This window comes from Anguilla anguilla, chromosome 15 (assembly GCF_013347855.1).
Source record: "Anguilla anguilla isolate fAngAng1 chromosome 15, fAngAng1.pri, whole genome shotgun sequence".
Lineage (NCBI taxonomy): Eukaryota > Metazoa > Chordata > Actinopteri > Anguilliformes > Anguillidae > Anguilla > Anguilla anguilla.
Genome location: NC_049215.1, coordinates 3306363 through 3322500, shown reverse-complemented (window position 1 = coordinate 3322500; position 16138 = coordinate 3306363). Strand labels below are relative to the sequence as shown.

The 16138-nt window shown below is 45.3% G+C and overlaps 1 protein-coding gene across 2 annotated transcripts in view; it reads right to left on the bottom strand.

Annotated features, from left to right (window-relative positions):
- Window positions 1-16138, bottom strand: part of LOC118214459 (sodium-driven chloride bicarbonate exchanger-like) — a 51201-nt gene that overhangs the window by 23717 nt on the left and 11346 nt on the right. For both annotated transcript variants that reach the window (XM_035394430.1, XM_035394431.1), the window contains 6 exons: window positions 11929-12010; window positions 9057-9203; window positions 7885-8023; window positions 6691-6851; window positions 5946-6134; window positions 1878-1966 (listed from right to left, as the gene is read on the bottom strand). In XM_035394430.1, coding sequence (XP_035250321.1) covers window positions 1878-1966; window positions 5946-6134; window positions 6691-6851; window positions 7885-8023; window positions 9057-9203; window positions 11929-12010 — 807 coding nt within the window. The remainder of the gene's footprint in view (window positions 1-1877; window positions 1967-5945; window positions 6135-6690; window positions 6852-7884; window positions 8024-9056; window positions 9204-11928; window positions 12011-16138) is intronic.

The window sequence follows — 16138 nt, the reverse complement described above, 5'->3', positions numbered from 1 at the left end:
CATTCTTTTAAACAACAAAAAAACATTTTTCAGAGAATATTCATCATTCCAGAACTATTCAGTGCTTTCAAATATCTTCCGTACATCTGGGATAGGTTAAAAATACCCCCACAGCAAAAACACAGGAACAGGCACGATTTCCTCCTAATACGCTTTGTATGAGAAGTGCAGTGTGCAGCATGCTGACAGAGCTCATCATGCACACTAATCTCCCTTCTCCCAAGAGACTGTATCAACGGAGGTCTTCCGAGCGATAAAAACAAGCCAGCAGCCATCCCTGTCTATTATACATTTCACAGAGAAATGACTGTGGAATATAGTTATTTTTATAAGGAGTCTTTTCATACCCAAACATACAGGGAACCAGGAGTGAAGTAGGGTGTAAGGGTGCAAGCAGCTACCATTGACCATTAGACCAAACCCGGTCATGGTCATTTTATATGAGCCTCACAGAGCAAGCATTGTATGGAGATTAAAGTCATTAATCAACAATTCAATTCCTGTCCCTGTCAAAGCATAATCATTCCTAGAGAGATAGAAATTGTAGTAATTATCTGAGCAACAATGGACCATTGTTGAAAGCAACAGTAATTAAATGTATCAGCCGCCCTTTGGAGTTTGACAAATATTAATATAAACTATAAAATATTATACTGTCTCATACGACTGAGTGCAAGTGAACTGAACTGACTTAGCTTACAGCAAGCAGATCTAAGATGTGATATACTTTATAATAGCATAATGCTAAAATGGCATGAACCAAAAGCCTTCAAGTCGATACGATTCTAAAGGGTGAATTAGTTTATGCTTTCAGAGAAAATTTCATTGACAATGTGCTATCAAATTTCATTTCATCTTTGCTCTGCTAAGCACACAAAGGCCATGCCAGCCAGCATCCTATAAAACAAATGAAATGCCTTTAAAAAGCAGTAAAATATAATAATACAATAATTCTCCAGCATGAAGGTTTCTGTTGCTGTGGTGATGTTTTTATATTTTGCCATTTAGTTATCCTATTCAAATTGGCTTACGTCTTATACAGAATCAATTTATCCAGCCAGAAACCTACCGAAGGGATTCCAGTTAAGTGCTTCGGTCATTGGTACAACAGCTGTGTCCCATCTGGGAAGTGAACCTGCAACCTCTGAATTACAATGAGACAACTGTCTCGCTGTACCCACCCACACACATCCTCATCTCTCTCATCTCTCTACAGACACCGTCCTCCTGTTTTGGCCGCGTTCCTCCTGAGATTTCTTCCCATCAGGGAGTCTTTTTCTCGCCACCGTTTGAGGGTTCGTCTCCCCACTTGGGAGTTTCTACCTCACATGCTTGCTGTTTGGGGGGTTCAGACCTGGCTTTTGCCCTTTTTTTTGCCTTACTGTAACTCTTTGGGACAGTCTTCTGTAAAACAGCGCTGTACACATGAAATTGATTTGATTTGATTTGATTTGATTTGATTTGATTTGGTTTGATTTGGTTTTGATTTGATTTGATTTGATTTGATTCGGTTCGCTTCGCTTCGGTTCGGTTCGGTTCGGTTCGCTTCGCTTCGCTTCGCTTCGGTTTTGTTTGGTTTGGTTTGGTTTGGTTTGATTTGGTTTGATTTGATTTGATTTGATTTGATTTGATTTGGTTTTGTTTGATTTGGTTTGATTTGATTTGGTTTGATTTGATTTGGTTTGATTTGGTTTGATTTGGTTTGATTTGGTTTTGTTTGATTTGGTTTGATTTGGTTTGGTTTGATTTGGTTTGATTTGGTTTGGTTTGATTCGAACAGTCTGGGTCTGAGCGTAACGTCCTGCGGCCTCGGCGCGCTCGCGCCGTCCCGTTTGACGCCATGGTGTGAGGTGCACGGGGAGCTCGGCCGGCCTTACTTTGCTGAAGTCCACGGCGCTGTTCTCCCGGCTCACGTCCCCCTTCCCCTCGGTGCTGCTGGGAAGGGACTGAGGAGACACCGTCTGACCTGCGTCAAACAAAGAGCAGCCATCAGAGTCACCCCTCGCTCGCACGCACGCACGCCATCACACCGCGATTGGGCATCGCGTACGCGTCAGCGGGTTGCCAATGTTAATTAATCACAGCTCGTTTTTCTTTTCGTTTTCCTTCAAGGCCGTTGAGGCACGGAGCCCTTAGCATAGCGCACGTTTACGCCAATGCGGGTCGGCTCCAACTGTGGCACGTTTAAGATTGGCAACGCTTTTCCATCCGGTGAAAATCGCAGAGCAGCGCTGCAGACCCTTGTATGGGCGTGATGGTTTTAATGCATGGAAGCTGCTGCATGAGGGGCTTCAGGGCGGTGAAAGGTGCTTTGGAAAAAAAATGTTGTGATATCAGCATTATTTTATTCTTGGACAAATTGATACACACAGTGGCACCTGCTGGATCCTAAATGCGATAGATAATGTGAAATTATTTTACAACTTTCAATTAGATTAAGACACCTGGGTCGTTTTGCTTCAAATTCAGTTGCGTGTTTGGGTGTTTTCCAGTCCAAAACGTGCATTTGTTATTTAATCAAATAAAAAAGAGAAAACCCTCAAGGCTGCCAAGGTACGCATAGAGCATTCTCTGCATAACTGTGCGTACCTGGGGAGAGAATCCAGCAGCTGTCCCTAGATACAGTACAAACATGAAATTAGTCCCGAGCTGGCACAATGACCAGACCAGACCCAACGGTTAAGTGGTCAGAAATTGTGGAGGCTAAAGCTAATTTCAGTGTTTGGTTTGTGCGTAGGCCAGGGAAAACTGCCTCTAAATCTCACAACGAGTTTCAGAAACAAACGGCATGCAAGAAGGGTTTGCTCCAATCTACAAAATAATGCTAGAAATCAGTGACCGAGTTCCAGTCTAATGACAGAGAGAACTACCAGCAGCTATTGATGAAAAAACACCAAACTGGCAACCCCTTTAGGAAAAACATATGTAGTCTATCGAGACTCACTGTGAAGGTAGCCTCTAGGCTTACTGCATAATCCCATAGACCATATCTTGCTGACTTTTAAATCTAGCCACTCCTAGCCACTACAAAATAATGTAGTTATGGCTCAAATATAACATAATTAAGACATAAAATGTGATACTAAAAAGGTACATCATGTGTTTCATTTGATAAAATAATAATGTACACAGTAATGCAGGCAACTTATTTGAAAGATATAATGCCGGTGAAATGTGTCTGAACATTGACAAAATCAGCAATTTCCAGAAACCTATTGCTAAATAAAAACTTCTATTACAAAGTAGATAAATAAGACAGCTGCACTTAAATTATTTGGTAGCAGAAAGAGTACAACTTGTGGAAGTAAATACAATCAATACCCATTGTTGTTCCAATCATCACTCGCATCTAACAGCCATATGGCCCTATTCCTGAGAAAGAAAAACCATCTTCTCAATATCAGTTTTTCAGACCAGGATAAATACAGCGGTTGGTACTAGGTTACTCAGGAAAGAATGAGAGTAAAAAATACGGGTTATAAATTGGTTCAGAAAAGAAATAGAATAAAAATGTTTTGAGGCAGACCCACTTCTATCCCTCCACTTTTAAAATTGGAGTGGTATCAAGGTGTCCTCCTATGATACGGTCTGAACTGTTACTCGGAATCTTGTCTTGCCACAGCTCCAGAGATAATGAAAGCCTGGCAGCTTTTCTAGTCGTACTGCTGCAAACTGACCACAGTAACCGACCTGCTTTTCACACAACACTGCCGAAACAAGCTGGGAATGAAGAACAGCACCTTCACAAGTTATGTTTTGGGAAGTGGTGGGAAAAGAAAGTCTGCCACGGATTAAATCGCCCCGGTCCTCTTCCAAGGGAGGGGGCGAGGGTGCTGGATATATTCACTGCGTGGTGGTGAGGTGGTGTGGTGGTGGTGGGAAGGGGGGGGGGGGGGTGGAGTTTGTCGAGGGTGTCTGTGCTGCGGTTCGGCAGGAAGATGAGGCAGATGGCGGATGAGCTTGCGATCGGAGAGAAGAAGACGGAGGCGCAAAGCAGGAGGCAGGGCAGCCATGTTGTGCCGGACTCAACCTGCCTGTCACTCCTACATCCAGCAGTCCTAAACAGGCCCTGGGGGGCCCGCGCAAGAGCAGAGCATACAGACGCCACCTGCCAGACACACACACACACACACACACACACACACACACACAGACAAACACACGCGTACAGAAAAGCATGCACATACACACACACATACACACACAGGAGAGGAGAGAGAAGAGAAGAGAAAAGAAGAGACAGAGACCGACACACTGAAAAGGAGGTTAAGAATGGATAATGCAGTGGACTCTGAAACACAGGTTAATGTAGAAACAGCAAATCAGCCGAGATAAGCATATGGCATTATGAGTCTTCCTCCCGCACAGACAGTACACACGAATACAGGGCAGAGTACGACTACGAATACGAGCACGCACAATCACGACCGCTTGAGCACACCGGCATGCGTGCTCGCATGTGCACATGCTTTTATTACACCGAGAGACATGCACATCGACACGCTCAAACGCACGCAGACGCACACTTACATGAATGCACCTATGCATGTGCGCGCATACACGCACGCGCATACACACACACAAATGCACACACATACACACACACACACGTACACACATACACACACACACAAATGCACACACATACACACACACACACACACACACACGTACACACACACACACAAATACATGCTGTGAGGTGAAAATACCATAGTTCATTTTGTCAGTCAGGCCAATTTTTTTTTTTCTGATCTCCAAAAGAAGTCTTGTTCTGGAACTATACTTTTTGTTAACCCGAATGTTAAACTGAAGCATCGCCTTCACAGCATTTGCGCCTTAAGATACGATACTCTATTATTACTATCTTTATTACCATCCCAGCTGTGTCCTCTCCCAGGGTACAAGATGAACATTTTTGAGAAGAGTACTGAAATGTTAAAAGGAGGTGCGACACTCCGGTAGAGAAATTGCTTGGTTCAGTTCAAGTAGGAAACATGACATTTTGCTCAGTGCTTTATTGAGAGCCAGTCTCAAAATGTGATACACTCTGTAGCGCTTTTTTCAGAATCACTTTAGTTTTCTTTCTTTAGACAGAAAGTCCTCCACTGCACAAACATGTCATTATATGAATCCAGACTCATATAAAAACACTCAGATAAACAGAAAAACCAATTGGCCAGTGGGAACAGGGAAGCATCACGGTAAGGTAGCATAATACTACAGATGGTGAGCAGGGGCTTGGAGATGCTCGACTCCCAGAACACATGTTCTGTTAAAACATTGTTCAAAATACCAATAAAACTATCATTTATTATATCAATTCAATATTATTTCAGCTGTGAAATTACGATTGTGCTTGCTATCCTCTGTAAATATTGCATTGCAACTGCAATTTAATTTCCTCTGACCGAAAATGTTGCTAGTTAAACATTAATTTCTGAGTTACATAAACAATTGACACGTAGCAGTCCCAGAAATGTAACCCTTGCCCAACTTGGGGACTTGATGTACATGATTTATGAATGTTAAGTCAAACTGAAATAGAATTTTAAAGGCACAACCTTAGAAATGTCTGGTACCTTTAAGGTTTACTAAATTATTGAACACAAGAAACCGCTGGCACATTTAACATCTTGGCGCATGTTAACTTCAAGCCCTGTAAACCAATAAGTTCTGTCCTTTGAAACTGCCCTTTGAATGCACTTCAATTACAGCAAACAGATATTCCATATACAAATGTACTGGATCAAAAGCAAACCAGTCTCCTCCAGCAAAAATGACAATTTAGAGAATGCACTGAAAACCAAGGCAAGGCCCAGGATCACGCTGACAGGCCTGCTTCCTCTTTCGTAATGTCACGTGTTGTCTTTGAGGTGTTGTTTTGAACCTTCTGCAGACTGTTCCTGTGAACAGAGGCGAGCGACGCTCAGGCGGTGACTCACCGTTCTTGTCCATGGAGTGCGGCTCAGACTGCTTCCTGCCGATGTCGGCGAAGGAGCGGACGATGGGGATCCGGTTGGCCAGCTTCTTGTGGTTCTGGTGGTGGTGGTGCTTGAGGAGGGCATCCCGGATCTTCTTACGTACCTCCTCGCCCAACGGGGCGGAACCCTCCTGCTGGTCCAGAACCATGTCTGAGCGCAGAACAACAGAAATAGGAAGCGGTCAAGTACAGTACTATTGTATGAACGCAGACCACATGTGGACCGATGCACAAGCTGACAAAAGATTGATAAGTGAGTTCATCATCAAATATAGCCAATCAAAATGAACAGTACAACATTACAGGCATTACATTACAGGCATTTAGCAGACGCTCATAGCCGGAGCAACTTACACAACTTTTTACATATCATGTGGGGCGACATAGCTCAGGAGGTAAGATCGATTGTCTGGCAGTCGGAGGGTTGCCGGTTCAAACCCCGCCCTGGGTGTGTCGAAGTGTCCTTGAGCAAGACACCTAACCCCTAACTGCTCTGGCGAATGAGAGGCATCAATTGTGAAGCGCTTTGGATAAAAGCGCTATATAAATGCAGTCCATTTACCATTTACCATTCAGTACAAGATTAAAGAGGTACATGCGTTAATCAGTTTGTGCTATAAGCTGGCTAACTGTTGTTCCATAAGTCACTAGGCTAGCTAAGACACTAAAACTTCCATGCGGCTGTTCTGTGAGCGTGGCTGCCCTACCTGCTACGTCCTCCAGCGAGCTGGCCTTCATGTCCAGCAGTACGGTGCCGTTGAGGATGCAGCTGCGCAGCTCGAACAGGCTGTGCAGGAAAAGCGTGGCCACGTAGGGCTTGCTCCAGCGCTCCCCGCCGTCCTCCACGTCCTCCTCGAACTTCAGCCACCTGTGTGGAGAGTGGAGAGGAGGTCAGTTCCCTCCACACCAGGGCCAGAGACACGGCGATATGGCAAGGCCCTGAGAGCCACGCCTCTGCAGCGAGCAGCCTGCAGATCTCCTGCTGCTCTCCTGAGATCTCCTTTTGCTCCCCTGAGATCTCCTTCTGCTTCTACTCTCTTGAGATCTCCTTCTGCTCTCCTGAGATCTCCTTCTGCCTTCCTGGGATCTCCTGCTGATCTCCTGAGATCTCCTTCTGCTCTCCTGGGAACTCCTGCTGATCTCTTGAGATCTCCTGCTCTCCTGGGAACTCCTGCTGATCTCTTGAGATCTCCTTCTGTTCTCCTGAGTTCTCCTGCTGCTCTCCTATGATCTCCTGTTGCTCTTATAAGATCTCCTTCTACTCTCCTGAGATCTCCTTCTGATCCCTGAACAGGCAGTATGGCGTCTTTGCAGCTAGGATAACCAGCACCACACCACCCAAAAAAAATCAACAATCTAAAAAACTGTTATTTCAACACCTCCTGTATTTTTTTCTTTAGCAGTGCAGCGACCGTGATCACGTAGATGTGAAGCGACACAGCTTTCCGTCATCAACATCCTTTTACTTCCAGCACGCACAGATGCTGCGTGTTCATTAATAACTTCGAGAAACTCGTGTTGCATCCATTAAAACAGAAATAAGAAGGAAAACATGATGTCATCAACAGCATCTCCTGAACATGAAATAGAAATAGCTGCATTCTACAAGCGAAATTCTATCACTCTGATTGCGGTTGTTTGCTTGGTTAACAGTCAAGTAATTTATTCATAGAATAACAGACACCAGCCAACAGCCAACAGCGATTCCTTTTCTCTTACAGTAGACGTGTTGTAATTCGTGTTTTTAATGATTGAATTGTCATTCTGACAATAGAAATAATGTTTTGGTGGTCAGGTAATCCTACTGGGGCTTGTCACAGCAATTAAGAGCAAATAAAGAGGCAAAGAGAGAGGGCGGCTGAACAGAGGCCGTGAACAGTGGGGGTGGTTTGCGGCGATACCTGGCGGTCTCCTTCCACTCTGCGTCCTCCCCCTCACGCAGGCAGATCTCGTCCAGCTCGGTGAAGAGGTCGTGGGGGATGTGCTGCTCGTCATCGTCCTCGGTGCCCAGGAGAAACTGCACTCTCTGTGAGGGCGTGTCTGCAACGCACACGGCGAGAGGACTCTGGGCATACCACACTCTCACAAAGTCTTAATCAATTATGGCATACCACACTCTCACGGTCTTCATCAATTATGACATTCCACACTCTCACAAAGTCTTAATCAATTATGACATTCCACACTCTCACAAAGTCTTCATCAATTATGACATTCTACACTCTCCCAAAGTCTTAATCAATTATGACATTCCACACTCTCCCAAAGTCTTAATCAATTATGACATTCCACACTCTCACAAAGTCTTAATAAATGATGACATTCCACACTCTCATGGTCTTCATCAAGAATGACATTCCACACTCTCACGGTCTTCATCAAGAATGACATTCCACACTCTCACTGTCTTCATCAAGAATGACATTCCACACTCTCACGGTCTTCATCAAGAATGACATTCCACACTCTCACAGTCTTCATCGAGAATGACATTCCACACTCTCACAGTCTTCATCGAGAATGACATTCCACACTCTCACAGTCTTCATCGAGAATGACATTCCACACTCTCACAGTCTTCATCGAGAATGACATTCCACACTCTCACAGTCTTCATCGAGAATGACATTCCACACTCTCACAGTCTTCATCAAGAATGACATTCCACACTCTCACAAAGTCTTAATCAATTATGACATTCCACACTCTCACAAAGTCTTAATCAATTATGACATTCCACACTCTCACAGTCTTCATCAAGAATGACATTCCACACTCCCACTGTCTATCAAGAAGACAAGACGTCACATTTCACAGAAGCCTCATTGCCCTGTGGACTCTTCTCCTAACACTAAAGCCCGCACAGGTCAGGATCAAGCAAGGAAGCCACGTGATCTAGCGAAACAGGAAGCACGAATCAGCGAACGTTACGCGGCGAGCTACGACCGGCTCAAAACGCGGAAGCCTAATGACTCGCGCCCCGTCGCTCGATTCAGCGATGACACGCGCTCGTTCCAGTGGCACGCCGCAGTCGGAGCAGAGGCTTGTGGGATATGGGCATGGCGTTCCTCACTGTAAGTGGGAGATTCCCGACCGTCGTCCACTCCGGAGTCCTGCTCCCTGTCCCTCTTCTTGTGCCTGTGCCCGTGATGCCGGTGTCGTCTGTGCGTCCGCCTGCTCCCGAGAGGAACGTGCACGCCTATGTAGAGCGTCCTGTGGCCTGCGTGGGGACAAAGCGCGCAGAGGTTCAGATGAGGAAATGCGCAAATTAAATCAATTAAACGACTGTGATTATGCAATATGGCACGAGAGGCTGTGCTGTATTGTGAATACAGCCATGGCTACAGGGGTGTTGCTAGGCACGATGCAGCGGAGTGGAGTGCCGGCAACCCTCTGTAGCCGTGACTGTATTCACCATACAGCACGGCCTCGAGGGCTGTATTGCTTTTATAAAACTGTTACAACATATAGAAACAACTAACTGATGACACAACATTATTTATTTTTGAATATTATATGTAAGTATTGGTTTGTGCATGGAGTGATACTGTTCACAAGCAGGCTGGTTAAATAACTGTTACTATATCAGATTTACAATCACTGTAGAAGGTCAACGCGGTCTAAGCCAATCAGCATCCAGTATCAAAACAACCTGTTTTGTATAATCACAATTATAATGCTGATATGATTTACAGGTAGTTCTGTTAAGTGTTTACTCATTCCATCAAATGGTTTTCTCAGACATCAACATGACATTTTTTTAAATATGTTTATTGACACTGTTCAATTTTGATTTAAGCTCTAAGAATTTATGGCAGCACAGGTTTGATTCATGCTATAATCTACTGGTCCATCAGCTGCCTTTGACCATCTGGATGGAACGGAACTGGGGCAATCCACTCAAAGTACTGAAAAGCATTAACACTGTTGATCAGGGCAAAGCCATTGCAGTTTAAATGCACTATAGTGGAATATGAGTAGAGGCCGACAAGTGATTGAGAAACACAATGATATTGGTGCTGTCCTATTTGTTGTGCATTTACTTGTACAAGTGTAACTTGTTTTGTGCGAACTGACAAGCAGATTCTAGCTAAGTTACAAGCTAAATACTCAGTTACTGAAAACAATTAAAGTTATTCAAGTTTTGAATGTGCATCTCATTACCTGTGCACAACAACCTGGCCTAAATCCCCAGTTCAGCTGGATTTATTTGGGTCCTGCAACTGTGAGATCATAGATGTACTGCTCACATTAGAAGGAACGCTCACAGATGTCACTGTGAGGTCAGAGATGTACCGCTGACACTCGAAGGAACGCTCACAGATGTGACTGTGAGGTCAGAGATGTACCGCTCACATTAGAAGGAATGCTCACAGATGTCACTGTGAGGTCAGAGATGTACCGCTCACATTAGAAGGAACGCTCACAGATGTCACAGTGAGGTCTGTGTGGAGCCCTGACAGTGTCAGTTTAATCCAAGCTGCCTCTCCCATCTCTTGCCTTGGGGGGAGAAATGCAGCCGGTGTGTTTTCCGTTCTCCGCCACTAGGGGCAACAGCAGGGCTCCCCGAATCACAAGTCCAGCATAAGGAGTGTTACAACAGCGACGATCACAGAGCTCGCCAGCCCCCAGCAACTTTTAAGAACGAGGATGAAATTGAGAATAATAAACCAGAGGATGATAATTTCTTTAGTTCATCTCCACACAGGCTTGTTTGTTCAGAATCGGTTTTGTTCAAGCTTCGACAGCACTCTGACATTTGATTGACAGCAGAAGGTTTTTTACATGAAGACACTCCCTGTGGCTGCACGCGCGTAGCGTCGCACGCTATAACGGCGCCGTGTAATCAGGGCGCGTGACACGCCCGTCGCTCACCCGTCTAAGCCAATCACAGAGTCAGCGGCACCAGAGCGACTGGTGGGCAGGGGGATACAGAGCTGGCGTCAACCAAAGTTCCAAAGCTCATTTCACTGCACTTCCTGCATGCAAAAACCCTTGCGTGTCATTGAGCCGCGTTCAACTGTGAAAACGTTTGAGACCGTCGGCTGAAAAGCTCAAGGTTTCTACCTTTACCGTCACGCTCGTGACACATTTTGATAACACAAGGCCACAGATTAACAATAGAACGTGTAGCGAAAAATTGCTCCACGGGTGACTAGACAGCTGTGTGTGCTGAGGGAGATGGGCTCAGCACCGATGATGTCAGTATCGGATTAAACACGCTGCTGGATTTCATTGTGTTGAGGTCTGGCTAACCGACACCCCCTGTCCATTACGGCAGTATGGGAAGTGCAGTGTATGACCAAAGCAATGAATAAGGGCACATTTTAGAGCAAATCAGTGAGGACGGTAAGCTTTTCTTGCAACCAATTTTAGCTAATGTTAGCATCTAGGTTTTTCAAACTGGGTAGTTTGAACTGCCTTTCAATCAGAGGCCACTCTGTCAGTATTTTTAAAAGGCTGAAATATTTAGCATTTAGGGGTAAATCTATGAAAATCTTCAGAGAAATTAAGTGCGTATGAATGGATGCTAACATCGGCTAAAATCGTACCACCCTGAATTATGTAAAAATGTGCGCAAAACCTAAAATGCCCTCTGAGCACGACAGAAATACTTCACGGCCCAGCTTATTTCAGGAGGCAGCATCCTCCCTCTCTCTGCTGGGTGATCGTGAGGCTGGCTGCGTGGACTCAAAAATAGAACGTTTCCGGAAGCTTCCGTGCTTCTGACATCACCACCGTGGGACCAACAGGAACACGCTCTCCATCTCTCTCCTTCCTACGTGCTCAGAAGCTTCCCACGCCTCCGTCCTTCAGAGACTGAGGAACACGTAGAGGCAGGCCTGCGTTTCTATAGACTGAGAGCAGTGCCCTTTGTCCTCGTGCAAATTTGCTTCCCCACAATCCCTTGCGCTGAGGGTGAAATGGTTGAGGGTCAGCGTTACCTTCCAGCTCCTCCTTCTCAAAGTTGGTATTCAGCACGGAGCGGGTCCCACCCCTGTCCACCACTGCCTCCTCGTCATTTCTCTGAAAAATACACAATTTTTCTCGTCAGTAACCTTGTCAGGACTTAATTTTACTGCCTTGGGTCATGATTTGTCTCAACTAGATAGAATTACAGTTTTGCTTAGAAACTTGCGTTCATCACAAGTGACGTCAAACCTAAATCTATTAGCGCTATTAGGCTTTGTTTGAGTGAGCCAATCCCCAATTGAACGCTTGAGTATTGAGCCATGATATAAAACATTCCTATCTTGTGTGATCACACAGGATAACCAAACATTTTAATCTATTGCCAATGGCAGCTGACCTTTGTGAATTTAGAGGGTATCGTAGATGTGAACAAAGCTAAACTTCATTAGACGGTTCCCATGGCAACTAACATTGTTGACAGAAAGCTGAAGACCCCCATTTAGTGGAACACAGATGACATTGTCTAAGTCATAAATTATCTGCACATACCCCCTATACAGAGGTGTCATTGTTTCAGTCATAAATTCCCTCTTCACATATGTGGAACCAATTAATTCTTGGCATGTAAGGACCTTGGAAAATCCCCCAAAGACAAAGTATAGCTGGAGATTAAGCACTGGCTCTGACAGCCTTTACAATACACAAAAGATTCACTTTATGGAACATGAGAGCCTAATTTCAATTCAATAATTCACACAGTTCATCATATACAGTATATAGGCTATATGAATGTATATATACATTTATTTATTTACATGTTATATCATTAATAATATTATTCTTACATTTGCAATGACAATGCATACAAGGTGAGTAATGAGATATATTATGCAGTTCTTATTATTCTCGCGGGATTCATTTGCTACAACGAGGGGCCCAAAACACAAAAGAGTCTAATTACACCTCAGACCAATAAGCTGAGTCGCTCATTAAAATGCAGCGAAGGTGAATCGCTTGCTAAAGATCCTGCCTGTTCCGTTTGACAGGCACTTAGAATCCACGTCCAATATTTATGCTGCTATCCGGTTCACATGCGGCACAAACGCGTATCAGTTTCTGGTTTTGGCCATGAGCCCAGGTTAATGTCAAGCTGAGACAACAGGAACCAAAGCTGAGCTAAGTGACTGTACCCATCAACGGGTACAGTGTGAGATATTATCAGAGAGGACCAGAAAGCTGAAACTTAACAGCTGGGTGTAAAATCGACGCAGGTAGAAGCACCCGCTCACGACAAGCAGCGCGGCCCTGGTCGCGAGCGGAGTGCAGGCTCCTGTGACGCACACGAACGCGTGGAAGGGCCGTGTGTCACAGGCCAGAGAGGATGATGGGACGGATTCTGATGCGCGGCCATGCTGGGGGTCGGATTAATGGAGCCGGCCCCCTTAATCCAAGGTGATTAATGGAGGCGAGAAGAACGCGCGGATTTTACGCGTCGAAGGTTCTCCCCGCGATTAAGCTTCCCAAATGACCTGCGACAACCGAGCAGCCTCTGTAATTGGGCCTCACGTTCATTTCAAAATGCGAGGTTGCTTAGAATTGCTCAGGCCGGAAACACGACCTCAGTTTCGTGAGTTATTTTCCCTGAACTGTAAGGGCACGTAAATTGGGATGAATGGAAAACCCTGCGTACAGCTGGCGTATGCTGCATTAGTGCACAGTGATCTCGGCCTAGTTTTAAAGTGAACACGCGACTGAACAGGTATGAACGGAAACTCTGAATACCAAACAATTCCAGCGGACAAGACAAACCCCTACGGTCTCCACACAACTCAAACAAAGATGGCCCCTTTTCAAAGCGCGTACGTGAACTCACACAAGAAACAAGCGTCAAAATTCCCTTTTCCTGCATGATGTCTAAATGTACCGGTTACTGAAATATTCCCCGTGACACAGAATTCTGCCCAATCAGATTACAGCGTCAGGCCCGAAGACAGTCATAACAAAACACTTGTGTAAGCCGCACCCCTTAATCCAGCAGCCCTGCTCACTGCAGTTCACCAAGGGAATAAATTCACTTTTTTATTTGCCACCCAGAGCCTGGTGCTGCTTCGAAGCAGCTGCTCAGCTTCACTTTGCCATTTTACGGCCGATTTGCAGCTGCCGACATTAATACGGTTTTTTATTTTTTGGTATTCTTTTCTGCAGGGAGCGGGCGACATGATCGGTGATGGTAAACCAGCGGCCCGCCGCTCGGGGCCGCCGTAACGCTCTCCCGCCGCCCTGCGCGCCGAAGACCGCGGGAGGCCGCGCGTGGGTCATGTGACCCAGCCAGGCTCCGGGGAGGTGGGAAGTGGGACAGCGGCGCTAGCTGGAGCATGCGCAAGGGATTGCATCAGCCACAGCAGCAGGAGGCCTGGCTGCTCAAGGGCACCTTAGACAGGGGAGCCCAGCTGCACGGCAATGCGGACCGCAGAGGATTATGGGAAGGTTTCAGCGTGCACTTACGTGCTAACACACTGAACCTGAAGTATGCTAGGTTTCCATGTATTGCTGCTTTTTGAACCTGCTGCCATGGTTTCTACTGTCATTCTATTAAAGGCAGCACAAGGTACATATATAATGCTAATTAAAGCATTATGTGTTTGTTGTTGTATTGCTGGTAATTGAAATACACATTTATAGATTTGCTATAAATTTTACTTGGCTTTCAAGATATTGTTACAACATGTGTCATAAGGGAAGAACAGACCAAAAGCCTGTGGCATTCGCCAAGCTGCATGAAATCTCAAAAGCATATTTTTATTCCATCACAAAATGTACAACTATTACGCTCAGAGTCTTAATAATGTTTGCCCTTACATTCTAGAACAATACAAAAATATTCCTGCTGAAATTTCCATCAATCATTATGAATTTTCTACACAGCCTTTATAGGCCTAATTCCATTCTGGTCCTGGGAAATATCGAGCATCCAAGCAGCGTCACCCACATAAACATTTTTTAATAACGACGGCTTTCAGTGGTCCAATGAAAATAGCTATGCAAAATGTACGTATGTGTGATGTTTCCTTCTCCATGTATATAGAAATTAAGCATGAATGTATGCCCTGAAAAGGGCTCTAGTCTGCAGGAATGTGGAGAAAACTGTCCATACGTACAACACAATCTGCACTGACTCTACAGTGCTGCCCACTCATTCACCAACTGAAGCCCACTGAAGCCCTGCAGAGGACCAATGCTTGGTCCCGGTAGGGACCTTACATACAGAACCCCCCTCCCTCGCCGGCAGAGTCTGTAGGCCTTGCCAGCTGGGACCCACCAGGTGAAAGAGAAACATGCCAGAAAATCAATCTACAGCTTTGTGTGTCCATATGGGCGAGCACAGTGTATTGCACTGCGCGCTATATTTCATGCAGTTCAGATATGCTGAATGCCATATTAGCAAATGAACACACGCAGCATTAAATTAGGGGCTGGAATACTGCAAAGCTACTGTACATAGTGTAGTAGTTTAGACATTTTTATTTCAGCAGGCAGAGCTAGCCCAAAATGCAGTTGCTGGTATTTAAGTCGCATACTCTGACGTTATTATTAAATATGCAGCATCATTTGAAATACAAAACCGGCTTCGGTGCACAGAGTGGGCAAGCTCTGTTTTACCTCAGGGAGACCACACAATCCATTAAACCCGCACAGTGTCAGGCTGCACACAATCATATCTCCCAAAAATAGAAAAAGACTGCCATGGGATTTGGCTGCAGGGAATTAAATATAAGGAAAGACCTGCCTCCCTTTGCACAGAAAGCAGACCCAACATTCAAAACAAAGGCACATCTTCTTTTCGTTTTATAACCAAACATTCTTTCCAAAGGAAAAGGTTGCGTTATCTGTGCGCTCTCAGATAAGCTGCTGACAAGGCTGTTATTTGCCACTTGCAGCGCATGCAAGGGGGAAATGCAGAGCTGAGAAACTGCATAGTTTTACACTCTAATTGCCGCGCTGAGGTCTGCAAGCTCCCATTCTCTCAGTCTGTCTGTCCCACATCTCCCCCCCACCAGATGCCAGAGAGGCCCCATCTTAATTACGCCCCACGTCAGCAGGGGCCCCACTTCCTGTTTGATATCTAGCAGGCAATGTGCCAGCCAATCCCTGTGGAGAACAGACAGAAAGTGGATTGGCGCTTGGCCTAAGTGGGATGGGCATCCCCATTTATCAGGGAAAGCTCAAAGAAGGTGTGTCAGA